Consider the following 17,157-nt stretch of genomic DNA (forward strand, 5'->3'; position numbering starts at 1 on the left):
ATGATCGAAGTCTTGTAGACTAGCCAGCTGTGAGGTACACTGGCAAAAAAAAAAAAAAGTGTGGCAGACTGGCCAGATGTGTTATAGTCAGGCGAGAAGTATGGTGGCCTGGCCAGCAGTGTGATAGACTGACCAAAAGTGTGATGGAGTGGCCAGTAGAATGACAGACCGACCAAAAGTGTTTTACACTGGCCAGAAGTGAAGTAGAGTATCCAGAAGTGTGATGGACTTACCGGAAGTGTGGTATAATCTCACCAAAAGTTTGTAAATTGTTGAAAAGTGTGGAAGACTGGCCACAAGTGTGATGAAATGTCCAGAAGTGTAGAATTGCCCCCTCCCTTTTTTTTTTAAGAAACATTTTGTGCGGTAACTATTTCTGGCAACCGCCGCGCGATACATATCAATTTCCTGCGTTGTAAAGATACACGTCTCTAGTTTCTGGCCTCATATATAGAGTCTGGAGGGTCGTTCTCGGGATTTCTTTGGTCAGCCTCGTTTTTATCCCCCTGAGGCGGCGCAGGCTGGGAGAATCCTAGGAATCAGTGTGTTTTATATTATTACAGTAAAAGGCCTTTATGTAATCGTGTGCTTTTGTCTGTATTGATGTCCTTCATCCCAGTCAGTACAGCGGTACTGACACTCGGGTACGATGGCCCTTGAGGGCCTTGTCCAGCCAAGACCATCGTGCCCAAGGGTCGTACCGTCGTGCTGGATGATCGTACGTGGGCTTATGGGGGTTAACCTCTGACCCCATGGCTCTCGAGAGATGGCATGTCAAAGGTACTTCGTCCCTCGTCTAAGTCTACGGACTTCTGAAACCACGTTTTACTTACTTTTCAAAGTATCACATTCCCTACTTTACCGGTGATCCTGAGTTCTAAACAAAGCATAATACTCTTGCACAGTCCCTTTACTAAGTCTTATCTTGTTGACGTCATTGTGCGGAGGATATACAAACAGACGGACGGCACGGGCCTCGCCTCTGAGCATCACGTAGATCATGTAATGCCCAGGTGCAGGGGCTGTCAAGCATTATTTTTCTCATTGTCCGCAGATCCTGATATATGAGTCTTATTCTGGTCTAGTAGGAGGAATTCGCTTTCCCAGTTATTCCTTTAAATACAAGTAAAAATTGAGAACAGTCTTATGTACGTTTGTAAAAGGATCAGTTTCATTACAGATATAACTTGATGTAAGGTTAAATGTACATGTAAGTCATGCTGAATATTGATAACCAAACATTTGACTCTCGGTATAAAAAAAAATTATTGTTGATATACAACTTTACACGAAATACAAATCGTTAAAAGAATGAGTATAATGAATCGCGTTTTCGTCGTCAGATATGTAAATATTTCACGCAAACTCCACCTAATCTTGTGGTATTAAACTTGAGCTTTTATTGACAGTATGTGATGCATGTCAGCCTTTGTATGATTGTATATATAATCTTCTGATTCCATTCAGGGAACAAGTGTGTGTGTTTAGTGAAAGATGTTAATAATAATAAGTTTGGGTTTAAAACTTTTCAGGAAAGCTTATGATGTGGGTTTCATTTGTCGTGTATTGCAGCATTACAAAGTGGTAGTAGTTCACTGTATTGTCTGAATAATGTTATGTACTTGGTCATACGTTTTGTTTTCTAGTTTTTTGAAGACCTTTTAAACCCCTTTTTCTCATGAATATGGACCATTTTGCATGGTATGGTACTAGGCATGTTATTATGAATGTACAAATGTGTATTTTTCTCTGCCTTACATCCTAATATTTCTCAGCCGTTTAGCTTGCTGGAATGTGGATGGTGTTCTGTTCAAATAGAATGTCTCATCAGTTTTCTGTTCATATGTTAAAGAGGAACATTTTGCTGTGTTTGAGTAGCATATCGTTTGTTAGTTTTCTGTTGCTTTGCCTTAAAGTTCAGTGCATGAACTGTGTTGGACGGTTGTGGCTTTAAGTCATCTCATCACGACAGTTGGATACTGCTGTGCATAGGTTGATGATGCTATTTTTATGCAGAATGTCTCTTCTTGGCAGTTAGTTGCTGCTGTGTTTAAAGGGAACATCTTGTCATGGCAGTTGGATGATGCTGTTTTTAAGTGGAGCGTCATTTCATTTCAGTCAGATGTTCCTGTGTTTTAGAATATCTTATCATGGCAGTTGCTGGAGGTGATGAATTGCAACATGTTATCTTCTGAATACCAGTAAAATATCACAATAATGAACCTCATTAGTATGGCAAAGACATTTAATAAGGTTTGAAGAGAAACGAATACCTGCTTGTAAGAATTATCTGTATTATTTAGAACTTAAACATTACATTTAAATAGCAACAGTAAAAATAAATTTTCATAATCACAGCAGGCGAGAGAGAGGAGCCGGCGGGGAGTGGGGAGGGTTGGCTGGCATGGCTGAGTAAAACTGTATAAAACTAAACATCTGAACTGGAAACCCTAAGTGACAGTTATAACAAGATATATATCCAAAAGCAATGTACACCAGGCACCACTAATTAATAATGGTATTCCAGAGTGCAAGTGGGCGCCTGTCATACCGCCACACACTTGTTGCCGACACTGACTCCACCCAAGAGTTATAAGCACCTCAAAAACCCCAAGCCCTACAGCCGCGTACCTGAGTCTCACCTGCCCTGGCCAGTGTCAGTAGGCGGGCCGCACACATATGCTCACCTTCAGATCAACACTTGTACTCGCCCTGAATTGTAGGTAAGTGCCACTGGCTGCCTCTACTGAGGAGAGTTTGCAACCATCTTGCGCATTCTGGACTTGAATGAAACACCAACACTGAACACTGGTATGCCACATTTGTATATCCATACATGTTTTTCCCTTGGTCATTCCAGACTTATGTATTTCAAGAGATCAAAACAGGACCTATCTACCCCTGCTCTTGACAATTTTTGTTTTACATAAACACACACAATCATCGCTTTCATTTCCCTTCATGAACACCACAACTGGCTCCCCTTCAGTCTGGCCGGCAACCCTGCCAGCCACAAGCACCCGCCCCTCGTCCCCACAAAGCCCACCTGGACCCTACTGTTCTTGGCATTGCACCGGTATCGTAGTTTACATTATAGGATCCTATAAAAATGTACAACTTGCCATCAAAAATACACTTCTCGAGGGTATTTCGAATGAACACTATTTTGAAGACTTGCGATGGCAAGCAAGTAAAGAGCCATCTGAATTTTTTTTAATACTCCTCCTATATTTACAGGCAACAACAAAATGGATATAATAAAATAAAAGAGAATAGTAAGGCTTGAATAAACAACTGTATGGCGATATATCAACAATTTCACCTTCTGCCTACCTAGGATAATATAAACAGCACGAGACTACATCTATGTACTCTTTGACAAACTTTTCGGAACGGCTCGTGGTACTTGACCAAACCCATACACAATATGGGCGTTGTCGTTGTAATAAGAGTCCACCGATGTAACATACAGACTTGAAGGCAACTTCAAAAATTACACTTTGCATTGAATACTTCCTGCGTACGACAACCGGTTACCACAACCCCCCGTCACTATAAAATAAATTTACAAGTTGGTGATGACCAGAGCTTTCCTGATCATTTTTAAGGAACGAGTGCACAACTCACGGTGATAGGGGAGGACTGGTAATACTTGCATTTTGTGGCAATACAAATACTAAGCACACACACAAGTAAAAGACGGGCCCACGCGAACGCACAATGACTAGCACATGCCAGCGCAGTGGGTGAAATACATCACCTCAACACTGCGAGAGTGCTCGCAGGAGGTCTGACGCCGCTATTCAGCTGGCCTATATCACTCACACCTGAACAGTTCCATACACTATTTTATGCCCTCATTATCACCTTAAAAGAATACAAAGGAATGGAAGAGATGAAAACACGTCAATTTGCAACAACACTGCTGACCCTGGAATAATTTGAACAATAAAGTAGTATCAACAGTCTTGCAACATTGTCCATGAATATATAAATTTATTTGCACCACAAATGAATAGGTTCATTATTATTCTCTAATTCAAGTAATTCGGTAAAAGAATGTCTCTGGTAAGTAATTGTCGACCTTGACCCACACAAGTCTGTTCACCTTTACTGAATGCAATGTGTGTACACGTAGAACATGAAAAAAAAAAAAAAATTAGTGACCCACAATACTTTTATACTAACTGAGCCACCTTTATTCAGTACCAATAATTGTAAAATAATCCATGCCAATCACCAATGACCACAGTCGCTCGGTGGCTGGCACTGCAGTTGTCACATCACTTGCTTCTGGCGTTACACTACAGCTATTACATCTTTCTCCAACTCGGATTCCGAGTGTCGCCGGTTTCAGTAACATCTGAAGTTTCTGTATCACGTAACATCTGAATCTTTTGTGTTATGTCCTATCACTTCTGAAGCGGGGGACGATAGAGCCTGGCATTACATAAGTATCATCAGTGGAGAAGGATGTGGTCGTGAACTTGGGTACATCCAAGAGGGTGACGAGGATGTACCTAACATGACCGGGGGTGGAACTGCCTGTGCCAAACAATTTGCAAAAGTTTTTTTTTGTTTTTTTTTTAAGTTATGGACACTGAAGTCGAGTAATCATATACCTTCCCGATCCTCGTACGAACACCGCATTTATAGTCCGTTCCGCTGATCTCACACACCCAAGTGTTCTGTCACTAATATTTGATTGTTGCCTTATAAGATACGTAATATTATGGAAGAAGTCACATTTTCAGGAGCCCGACACTGCAGCTACGTAAACAACTAGAATGTTTCAAGATGATGCACGTAGGATTGTTTACTGGAGCAATGAATTAACTACCACAACCTTAACGTGGAGGCTGGAGTTGTCCAGTAAGTGGTGACCTTTGATTGATGGGGACATATTGACAAGTAGCTCAAGAAGCGGTGGAGGCGGCACGCCGACGGCGACGGTGCCGGCGATGGGAGCGACGCCGGGGCTTGTTAGCTTGCCTACCCTGCTGCTGCTGCTGCTGCTGTGGTGGTTGCTGCTGCTCTTGCTGTGGCTCTTGTTGCTCAGCTGGTACAGGAGGTCTCTGCTCCTCGCGGCACACGGGTGGGTCACTAAATATCTGAGGACCGACTGTCGTTGGGCTTGTTATCTGCGGGTTGAATGCTATGGAGATGGTGTCTTTCACGTCAAGACTGACATATGAGGAAGGTGCCACTTGGGGACTGGATGCCTCCGGATCCATCGCTGATCCCGCTGACTGGAACTGCTCACGTGGTTCTGAAACCTGACGCATTTGGGTGAAGGAGGTAGAGGCCGACCACTCTGATTGCGGGGACACGGCCCCCGCATCCTCACTCAGTAGACGAGGTTGTGACCTGTGCAGTGTAGCCGGATGTCAGACCTCCGTGGAAGACTTGGGTCGGGATTTGCCGCGGCGTCGAGCAAGGGCGGAAGCAGCCACTGGCCCAAGGTTGGGCGCTCGTGGTGTATGGTTTATGGCTCTGTAACAAGCAAACATCCTCTTAATATATTGAAAACTTCAAATACCGTTATAAAGACTACACTTTTTTTTTCTGTAATATCGAAAAAATAGATATCGACAAGACTGCTCGTAACAAGGCTGCACAAGTATATTCATTTCCAAGAATATAGATATACAGACGACCAACAACAATGGTAATTTTAAGATACATACCTATAAGTTGCAGAGATTGCGCCCTTGACGAGCGAGGCGTCCTGTAGGAGGAGTCTGAGGTTGGGTAGGGACTCACGGTGCAGAAGCCACGGGTGATTAGCCACCTGGGCCGCCGTCAATCGCTGGTTGGGGTCCAAGTGAAGCATCTGGGTCACCAAGTCCTGTGGAAGAAGAGAAAGCGCGTTATTACGACTATCGAGTCATCTACCAGATACAGTAAAGGTGTTCTGCCGAGAGTTAACCATTTTAATCACTTGATTAAAACACACACACACACACACACACACACACACCTATTAAGTTGAAACATATATATGGAAAAACTAATCAACTCTTTAAACTCCTATAAGTACCTGCCTAGTATCAACTGTCATTAAAATAAGCATATACACTAGTATCAACTGTCATTAAAATAAGCATATACAGAGAGTTTAATCTAGTCCCTGATGTGCTCAGCTCCTCTTTTAATACACTTGGTGAAGGCCGAGCAAAATTATCCACAGCTTTAATAAAAGTGCTAAAGAATATGCCCTGAACAGCATTAATATAATATATATATATATATATATATATATATATATATATATATATATATATATATATATATATATATATATATATATCGTATTTGACTACAAATTGTTAATACATACAGCAGCTAGTCCTCAGTGTCATTCATGGCTCTCACCCCTGCTCATAATAATGTGCTATAACCCTGAGGATGACAAGAACTGCTTAAACAGCGCGTCTTTTAATGATACAACAAAGCGAGCAGCATCAAGTTATGTTAATGAAGCGCATACGAATGATGGGACAGTGTAGGACGATGTATGTCTTGTGCTGACTCTTATCATGGTGCTCTGAACACAACACAGAACCTGACTATATTACCTGTAACGTAACGTGGACATGGAAATAGTGAAAAAAGTGTATATGTATGGATACTGTGCGTCTTTTAAATCATGATAGAACACGTAAGCAAGGGCCCGTTAAAGGGAGTCATCCTTTAACCGTTCTCCTGACGTATGCTACCTGCAACTCTTTATAAAAACGCCCTGTTCACATTCCCAGTGCTTTGTATAAATGTTCAAGAATATTTACAGAACAAGCACTTGTTTCAAGTTTACAGATATCTATTAACATTAAAAGTTGCAACCAATATCACTAATCACATATAAGTGTTAACGAACTCTGCCTATATGAAGTTGCAAAGCGAGTAGAATGTTACCTTCAGCGAGGCTGAACCACTGTCAACGGATAACTGGCATTACAGTCGCGTCAAAGAACTTGTCGCTGCAAAGGGGCCCGTCACTTCTCTGCTGTTGATTTTAGCAGCAGAGGCTCACGGTATATTTACATGCGCCACGGGTGCAGAGACGGAGGGACGGTAGTGTCCCCTTGCGTTGTAAGAACCAGTATTAAGGTGGTTTAAACGTGTACCGAGGAGTTGGAGGGACACCTACACATGCCAAGGGAGCTGTGGGTGGAGCACACAACACCCAGCATACAGAGGAGCTCACCAGAAAGACAAACAGAGGGCGTGGTCGCTTTCTGGGAAGTGGTACAAGGCATCTGCTGGATAGATTACAAATTAAGCCGTGGGTCTACCTGCCATCCAACAAACTCACGAATACATCACTAACACACAGTTTTTCTCAATTACCTTTGTCTTTTCTCGAATAAGTGAACGTAAAAAAATCTTCACCGGAAAAGAATGATTTACATTTTTCCCAATACACTGGCATTAAGTCAACATATCCCCCATCCCCCATTGTACGTTCATGTTTTCTTTGGTAATATTCCGTAGATCACGAAAAATAAACTCCACAATTCCAGTAGAGCCCACTAGCCTAAACCCTCTCCAACGTACACAATAAACCATACCAATACTGAGTCAGAGACCCTCCAAATCCAACCCTGGACAATACTCGCCCCAACTCTAGCCCTGTACAACACACATCACCCCCACTATTGCCCTATAAACTCCCCAACTCCACCACTGTACATTATACATCACCCCATCCCCCTCCCAAATGCTGTATGCACATCCCAATGTTACTAATGCACACTAAACATTACCACTATCTCTCCTAACAAGCCCCAGCTCCAACATATTACATCACACCACCCCTACTACTAAGTTTTACATGCTGCACCTCCATCAATGTAAACCTCACATCACCGCTACCACTGTCTCATACAGTGGTAGCACTGTAGCACTGTACACCTCACATCATCCCCACCATTGTACCATACAGTTTCCAACAACACAGCTACCCCAGCCTGCGCCATAATGCCCTAATTCCAATAGAGCACAAAATGCACACCCAAATTCCACCAGCGTACCGTATGCAAGCAATGTAAATGCATGTTTGTGTTTGGTAGCCGTACATGCACGGGTGAAGTGATGTGTCGGGCATGATTGTAGTCACGTCCCCGGAATGACAACAGTGTACGGGGCCAGAATACTCTGACCTTTTGCAGCTTCCGCGCGGGCCTTCTTCCCGGAGCGTAAGAGAGGAAGAGGTCAGGAGCCTAAGTATACCATGTGAACAGACCAAAGCCTTGGGAGCCAGCCCACTTGATCCACCCAAAAACTTCTGTTTCCCTCTTCCTTCCGCTAGCAATGAGCCTCATCCATCTTTTGGGTCTTTCCTCCCCGCTCGCTCCCCGCTCTAAATCGGGATCAGGCTCTTCTCCCCCGTCTTAATTGTAACTTCAGACTCTCCCCCTCTCAACCCTGACTTTCTTCCTTCTCTCAATCCCTTGAGCATGAGCACGACTTTACGGCCTTTGAACATAAAGGAACGATCCTTGAACACGTTGGGACAACCCTTGAGCACGACGTTACCATCTTTGAGTATGACCGGCTTTGCTTGTGACTTTAACCTTTAGGATCAGGTCAAAGGTCACGCCATTCTACTTATGACTCGTACCGACAGTCCCGACTTGGATCTACTAGTGACGTGGTTGGTCGAGGTATTCCTAATGAGGACACTTAACTAAACTGTTCTTGTATAATCATACTGGTTGCGAGCGAGTGTACGTCCAGTAATGCTATGGTTGTGACCTCAACACATACAAACAGAGTCTGTTGGTGACCGTTGCCGAGTCTGGGATGTCCCCGACGGTGCGCGGTGACCAAGTCAAAGGTGATGTGATCCCTGAACCCCTAAACTTGGTCCTAAACACCAGGTGGTACTACCCTTACGAACCCATGTGGCACAACCCTGGCGACCTTAATCTCTTCAATGATTAAATGTACTCGGTGTGTCTACTAAGACCAGCTTTACCTTACATAATAGTGGGCCTTGATTATGTCGCTCTCGTCATTCACGCGGTTGGTCTGACCCTGTGGACCTCAGTGTGGCCTGAGGAGGAGATGATGTGTATCTGGTGAATTCGACCTGACCCTTGACATATGGAGCGAGTCCTGGTCATTCCGGTGTGTCCCTCGAGGCAGCCGGTGTGATCCTCGTAACTTAAGCTAGATTTTGGCCTGACCCGAGAGACAGGTGGGTAATGCAAACTTTGTGCTGTCTTTACACTCGTGGTAGCTTGGCTTTGTAAAGCAACCAAAGTGATGCGGCGTGAGGCTTCCATTCCAGAGCTTGACACAAATGGTGTAGCCCTGGTGGCTGCAACTGCATCCATGACATGTGTGATCCTGCTGGCCTCAAATTGGTCAAAGGCATTTTGTGTATTCTATTATCAGTCAGATCATAGACTTAAAGGCTGCTCACTTCAGCCACGCTCTTAGCACAGATTATCTGGCTCTAGTGTCTACAGGTCAGTCCTTGTACAAGGCTGCGTGACCCGGGTGACCTCAAAAAGGCCCAAAACACAATTTCTGACTTGATTTTAAATGCGCTCGTACGCTGACGACTTAACACCTGCATTCCTCCACATCCTTCAATTCTGCTCCTTCACTCGTTCGATCTGCATCCTGTCTCGAAACAGCTTCCTCAATAAACTACTACTTAAACAGGATATCTCAGTGGGGCAAACGAAATCTGGTAAATTTTCTTGTCTTCTGTGCCCCCACCACGCAATACTCGGTAAGCTGCTGCGTCATATGATTACTGTGTGACCGCCGGCAACTCAAGGGAGGGCCGTTTTGATAACAGTTTCTTTCTCAACACCTAGAAGCTTTGAAACCCTCGTCACCTCTGTCAGGTCTCGCTCTCGCTTCAGCCACACCACACTGCCTCGGCCGGAACACTTGCTTCACTGTCCACTTGACCTTGACTAACTTCCGACCAGTGTGATGGAGCCTTGGTGGCCCCAGCTTGTCCATAGACACTGACGTGGCTCTGTTGACTTCAGCCCGGTCCTCGTCACAAGTGGTTGAGCTGATCACATTAACCTTGGCTCTGGTCACAGGCGGTGCACCTGGTGACCTGATCTTGATTCTCCTCGAGAAGTGTCCCTGGTGACCTCAGCAAGAGCCCAAACACGGCGAGGAGCTGGTGGGAACCGTCACCTGAGGCAAGGGGTCGCAGAGGCCAGCCAGAGGAGAGGGTGGGGAGGAAAAGGGGGAGGGGGCACGATATAAGGTCATGGTGCAGCCAGCAGCCTCGACTGCAACGCACACTGCCGACTCTTGCTGCAGGTAACGAATAGTGGGAAAGTGAGGGGGGTTAGTCCACACAATGGGTAAGGAGCATTAGAACAGAGAGGGGTAGGGGAAGTGAGGAGAGTGGCATACAGTGAGCAGGAAGAGTTCTTAATGTGCCTGACAAATGGGGCTAACAATACAATAGGAAGGGAGTGGAAGGAGTGCTATACAAGTTGTGAGTAGTGACAAAGCCACACACCACTACGAGGATAATACTCCCTCCCGCACTGTAGAAATAAGGTATTAACGAGGAAGACAGAAGCTTTTCTATAAGGAAAAAGTAAATATATATACAATGAATATATACAATAAGACTGAGTAAAAAAAAAAAGTTTTTAGCTGTAGCAACCAAACCCGAACGGGAAGTTACAAAATGCTATCTAGTTTTGTATGTTAAGAGAAGGAAGCAGAAGCTCTGTAAACGAGTCTAAATCCAACGACTCGAAGTGTAAAGAAAATGCTAACAACAGATGGTGCCGAGGAGTGGGCGGGCCATGATTTCTTTACACCCAACACAAACGAAAGTTGCATCACGATCTGTTTCGCTTTACTTGTACCGAAGTTACACAGCTTGTTGTACAATTAACTTGGCAAGCATGGCCGACTATTTTTAGCTGTTTTTCATTTGGCAAAGTAATGTAATCCTCGTGGCTTACCTGCAATGCACCCGGGCTCAAAGGTTTATACGGCCTTGCCTGAAACTACACCAAATACATATTGCTGACATCTTCACGCCATAAATACAAACGAATATCCCAACAATACTGCCTCAGTGACACTACGACATGACAGTTTACTTCTCTCAGATCTAAGAAGTATTTAATGTTACCTTCATTTTAAAGTTGCAAGAAAACAGTCCACCTAATATCAGACACCTTAAAACCATCCTTCTTCCTGCTCCACAAAAAGCATTTGACCAAAACGTTGCTCACGTTCAACACTAACAGAGTGTCCCGTGGTAGACATGCATTGTTTTATCCACCCACTATACCTTCAACAATTTCATTCGAACCAATAATGGACCTTCACACCTGTTGCTGCGATAACGAAGCGGCCGACGTTAAAAGTCCCGGTAACATGGTCTGCTGAGTGAAGCGGCCACGCCTCCGCCCTACTGGTAAACATGGCACCGTAAAGTATCAACCTCACCACTCGGCCCCGACGCCTTCAGTCTCAGTGGGGGGAGGTGGTGTATGCTATCAGGCAGTGCGCCAGCCACTCGTGATTATCATGTGTTTTTCCTCGATAATAGTTCACGGGAAAATTATATGGCATGAATCTGATGTTCGCTATTATTTCCAGGTAAGGACGAGAGCACGAAGAGCAATATAATGACGGTGTATATGCATGCATATACATACGTATATCAAGTTCAAGCACTGACAAAAGCAGGACAAGGGATTCATTCAATCGTTGCAAGGTTAAAACGCATGAAGACGCTCACAAGAGGCAGCTGTAAGGTGAGAACGGCCGTGTGCTACACGATAGGGATGAGTTCGGTATCTACCAGTTAGGCCACAGTGCCCAGTGCAATCGCCCACGTACAGTACCCAGTGCAAGCACACACCTCGCCACTTCCCATAACCTGTCCATATCACCTTAGTTCCTGTATGCTCAATGTGGACGGTACAGTTTCTGGCTTAATGACCACTCAGAAGTCGATTCCCATCAAGCCCAACAACAATACATGCATTCTTGGTATATCCTGTGCCACACGCAGTGTGTGTTCCACCGAAATTATTGCTTCAACATGCTTACCTGTAAGGAGGTAGCGCTATCAACGTCTTTAGAGAATCGAGACTAAAAACAAAACGTTGGTGAGAACTTAAGCAGACACATATTTGAAAAAACAAAGTAGCCTGTCAACATATAGAACCTCTGGGTGTTCCAAGGTAATCGACGAATATAAAAGGAGCTTATATTAGCCCAGATAATTAAATTGTAATTAAATTAATTTACCAGTAAGGTCTTTTCCACTACTAATTTATTTTCTCTGTTGCCCTTCATAACCTGCATGCGTAAGGCGATCTACTTATATAACGGGTCCTACACCAGTATATCTCTTACTGTACAAAACGAATATATATATATATATATATATATATATATATATATATATATATATATATATATATATATATATATATACACACACCTTAAGCAGAGTTTTATCACTGGGAGTATATACAGTCTCGTCTAAGAACTTCACACTGCAAATAACTGAAACTATATCCTATAAATACCGTAAGATAATCTGCCATACAAACCATAGCTCTGGTGTAGCTGCTCATGAAGGAAATAAACCTTTTCACAATGCTATGAAAATAAGGTGAAATGAGTGACCAACTAGGAGGACAAACGGATGCACGCCTCCGCAGATCCCACCAGACCGACGCTGGCCATCGCATTAATGAACTCTACTAGGCAATTGCTACGTGACACAAATGGGGAAACATTTCTACCTCCCATTAACTAGATGAAAATATTGTGCGGTGTTGCCAGTGTACGGCTTGTGCGGCGGCTTGACGCCCGGGATCCCGACACTGGCCTCCTTCCTTCCCCTTACCTGCTTGGTAACGGCTACAGACTTACACGTGGGCTTCACATGCTAGCCCCGACGTATTACTCAACCACGCACATTTTTGCATGCTGGGGCACTAATATATATATATATATATATATATATATATATATATATATATATATATATATATATACATGTGCTGAGCAGGTAGGCAGTAGTCAGTGAGGGTGGATTTAGGTAGAAGATCCATGTACATAAAGACAGACTAGGAAAAAGTTAAAGTGTTCGGCCAACGAACTCGACAGGAAGTATGACTAACGGGTCTCGCATGCGATAATGGGTGGACCATTCATGAGAAAGCAACAAAACTCACAATCTTGTGTTGGCCGTCCAACTGTAACATAAATGTTACTGTTGGTCACTGCAGGATAGCGTGTGTGGCTGGCCTCGCTGGCTGGTGCACAGACAGACAGCACATCAGTACATACAAACCACGTCAAGTTCGTCGCTCAAACAAACCAGTCATTAGCAGAGACAATCAAACACTATGACAAACTTCACTGTCAAAACTCCTCCCCCCAGGCAGTATCGACCCAGTCAACGTAACAGCACTTATGACGGTGATAAAACGTATCTTAGAAACCAAGAGGACGTCACGAACCATTTGTCATCACCCTAAACTTTAACTCGCCCCAATATATTTGCACGTAGCCAAAGCATCTGCCGTGTTCAAGCAAATTAGGTTTCCCAATTTTCCTGATATGTTGTTGCCGGTACTGCCTTAAAAGGAGATGTGCCTGTTTCTTCGACCTGGATTTTACAACAATCCTAAATAGAATTCGAGTCTTCGTGCCCTCACAACGCGGGGGCAACTCATGTTGACAACAGGTAAACAGTCAGCTTAAGCGTGCTGAGCAGCAGTGCGGGTAGTAAAAGGAACAAGCGGATACCCTAGAAAGTGCCAGGTGGCGGCTGTCTGGTCGGCTGCGTGTCTAGAAGCCTCACTGCGACTATGGTAATACAGGGAGAGCACAGGACACGTATGGGGAGTCACAGGAGAGTAGGGTTACTTATAGCAAGGTCTGCAAGTACACGGAGGCATTAGAGTCTTCCTGTTAACCCTTGATAAGAAGGCTGGCGATCCTGTTGTGGCTCTCATCAGCTGTCACACAATCACAGACAGCTTATAGCTCGCCAATCGAAATACGGCTGAGATAAGCCCCAGCGGCCATCACGCGGCACGTCGCATCTCCTCAACCTCACCATCGCAAGACAACAGCATGGAATGAAAGGGTCGAATACTGCTCTCCACTAAATTCTCTCACAAGTGAATAAAATACAATAAGGGCTATACATCTGTACACGTTGTAATGCCACCACGACTTCCGAGTTGTTTTCAGACGGCAACTCGATCGGAAATTTATAAGATGGCCCAGTGGACTGAAGCTCGAACTGATCAATATGAGCCATAGAGGTGCCTGCTTATCTCAAGACCTGCAGATTCCATCATCCGCGATGATGTTCATTTACACTTACGTTTAAATACGTCGAATCCGGTGAATACTGAATCAAGTTATGGTGCTAACGAGTATTTGTCCTCGACGGACAGCCGCATGGAGATGCGTTAAACCTGGCTGCCTAATATTTAAGCCAAAGCAGGTGGGAAGGATATTCACTGCATCAGCTTCAGCCGTGTCTAAAACTGTACACACAGCTTGAGAGTCTGGCGATAAAACAAATTCTAGGAGCAGTTAGGGCAAACACATGATTTAAATATGATCAATTGTGCTAGCAATGAAAATGGTGCACGGAGGCCTGCATAGGTGTGGAGGGGCACGCACAGGCGCATGGAAAGCCAGGGACCACGCAGTAGGTGCGTGAAAGAAGAGCCGACAGACGCATGAAAAGAAAAAGAGCTCGCACGTATACACAGTGGAACGCGTATGTGTGTGTGTGGTGGGTTGCCCGGGTTTGGCATGCTAATGTGTGTGTGTGTGGAGAGGAAGGGGTGCAAGGTTATGTGGAGGCAAGAGCACGGCTGTGTGGTACGGTGCGCACGTCAGCAAAGGGAACACGTGGTAGTGCGTGTCAGCATGCAGACGTTGTACACGCACGTGTTAGTTGGTATGCAAGGGTTTACTGCTGTCCATGCATGCAGGAAGGAGTGGACTCAAGAATGGACAGGAGGTCGACAGATGCTGTACGGGTGTGGGTAAGTTTGTGGAGGGGTGTATGGCCAAGATGTTGACAAAGTGTTGCACGAGTGTAAAGGATGGTTGCGTGGTCACGAGGTCGAGCAGCGTTGATGGGTGTGTGCTATAAGTGCAAGAGTTTGCCTGAGTGTAAGACAGTGCAGAGTGGGGCAAGGGAGTGTGAAGGAGGGTGGAGAGGTTTGAAGAGGTCTGAGGAGGGGTCACAGCAGGTGTAGGGCAGTAGTACCCACCCCCTAAGGCCTATGGTTCTTAGTACACAGAACATAATTTATTCACGTCAAAATCAGCTGCTGTTCGTAACGAAAAGGTCAAAGACGTAGTGCCGACCTGTTGTTGTTACCTTGTTCCACCACCACCGTCCCTTCTCCACTGTTATCTGCTCAGTCACCTCCATGAACGGTGCCACCCTCTACCTCCTTCACCTCCATCACTAACAACACATCTGAGTCTCCTAACTATGGTGTAGGATATCCGTAAATTTATGTAGAGTATCCGTGGTTGAGTTGAGCTTATTCCAAGAGTCTAAGAACGTTAATTACAGAGATTTGTGGGATGGTTTTAACAGTGATTGGAAATGGGTCACGATAGCTTGAATTATAACGGGGTTAGGACTGCAATGTTAAGAAGAATTTTGGATGAAATAATAAAGGCATTAACCACGACTAAGGAAAGAAGAACAGGTGATATCGACTCGGGGAGCTACCTCTCGGACAGATCATGGAAAGCTGCACCTAAAATGTCAGGTACAGCCAAGGGAGACCTGAGAACTGAGACTTGACCTCAGATACTTATGACAAACACTTTGCTCTTTCTGTGGAAAAGTTTTAACCTTTTTTCAACACCAGCACCAGAATAGTTAACTTAAAACGGGATGAACTACGAGCATTTATACCAGCATATGCTCTATATGCTGGGGGTTTGAGAGTGAGGTGTCCCTTTCGCTCTTTATTTGATTGTTTCTACCACAACAAACTGGATTAGAACGACGTCGATGTTGTACCACTATCCACCACTCAAAGGTGAAATGTTACATAACCAAGAAAGCAATCTGGTGATGGAATGGCTCAAATCTCCTCCGCCGTTGGTACAATGATTAAACTTCCATTACTGTTGTATGGCTGCCCCTTCCGGATGACACCGCCTGGGGGAAATACCTACTTAGTTATATCTCAACACTCCCTCTACTCCAATTAACACCGTCATGGTACCTTTAGGCCCCTGGAGCTCTTCTTTCCGAGTAACACCCTGACCTGCATATTCTGTACCCCGTCTCTCTCTCTCTCTCTCTCTCTCTCTCTCTCTCTCTCTCTCTCTGCCACCACACAACCAGTGGCACCTGGGAATAAAAGGTCGTCCGACAAAGTCAAGCCAAAGAACCATTCACAAACCTATAGAAGTGGCCCGTAGAGCCTCGAGCTTAGAGTACAGCATGTCTCAGACACATTTTTAATTTCCTGTCTCTACTGTAGCGAGCTGGCAACTGAAAAATGATTTTAATGATTAACAATTCCTGATATCACACACCTTTATGAAATGTCACTTCAATTTACCTGTCCACCGACAGGAAACTTCCAGTAAAAGTTTGAAATTGGAGAAGATGGCTTTGAAGGTCCGTGAGGAGGCACACTAAGATGATGATGGAGAGAATGTTGGTGTGATGGTGATGAAAAATTAGATAGTGCGTACGTGGAGCGGCCCAAGGCGGAGGTTGTGTGCATTTTGGATGGTGTGAGAGGCAGGTATCTAGTATGCAGAAAGGTTCCAGTAACACAAAATAATGTGGATGAAATTTGACAAGAGTTCCACGTATCGCCTCTCACTAACACCAAGGACAACGGCAGGTAAAGTCTCCTCGGACAGCAATCACTGGCACAAAACAAAGACCGATTTCTATTTGAGTTCCAACAGATAATTTCAATTTGTCAGAGAGAAAGAAAAACGATGTTTTATAAAAGCTGTTCAAGAAATATGAACACAAAAGACAACATTCTGGCTATCTGACCAATCTCATTAGCAAGGGTCATCCACGCAGACAAACATGATCTTTCGCTAGCTTTTTAATTATAATGTAAGGGACAAAGCCTACAGTTAAAGATGTAATTAAAATGATGTAAA

At 44.4% G+C, this 17,157-nt stretch overlaps 1 protein-coding gene across 7 annotated transcripts in view; it reads right to left on the bottom strand.

The window, feature by feature from the left end:
- Window positions 1-2,274: 2,274 nt before the first annotated feature.
- The window catches only part of S6kII (Ribosomal protein S6 kinase II), a 590,862-nt gene continuing 575,979 nt past the window's right edge, over window positions 2,275-17,157 (bottom strand). For all 7 annotated transcript variants that reach the window (XM_071675707.1, XM_071675706.1, XM_071675709.1 and 4 more), the window contains 2 exons: window positions 5,688-5,848; window positions 2,275-5,493 (listed from right to left, as the gene is read on the bottom strand). In XM_071675707.1, the coding sequence (XP_071531808.1) occupies window positions 5,388-5,493; window positions 5,688-5,848 (267 nt within the window). In that variant the 3' untranslated portion in view covers window positions 2,275-5,387. The remainder of the gene's footprint in view (window positions 5,494-5,687; window positions 5,849-17,157) is intronic.

The sequence above is a fragment of the Panulirus ornatus genome, chromosome 21 (genome assembly GCF_036320965.1).
Source record: "Panulirus ornatus isolate Po-2019 chromosome 21, ASM3632096v1, whole genome shotgun sequence".
NCBI lineage: Eukaryota > Metazoa > Arthropoda > Malacostraca > Decapoda > Palinuridae > Panulirus > Panulirus ornatus.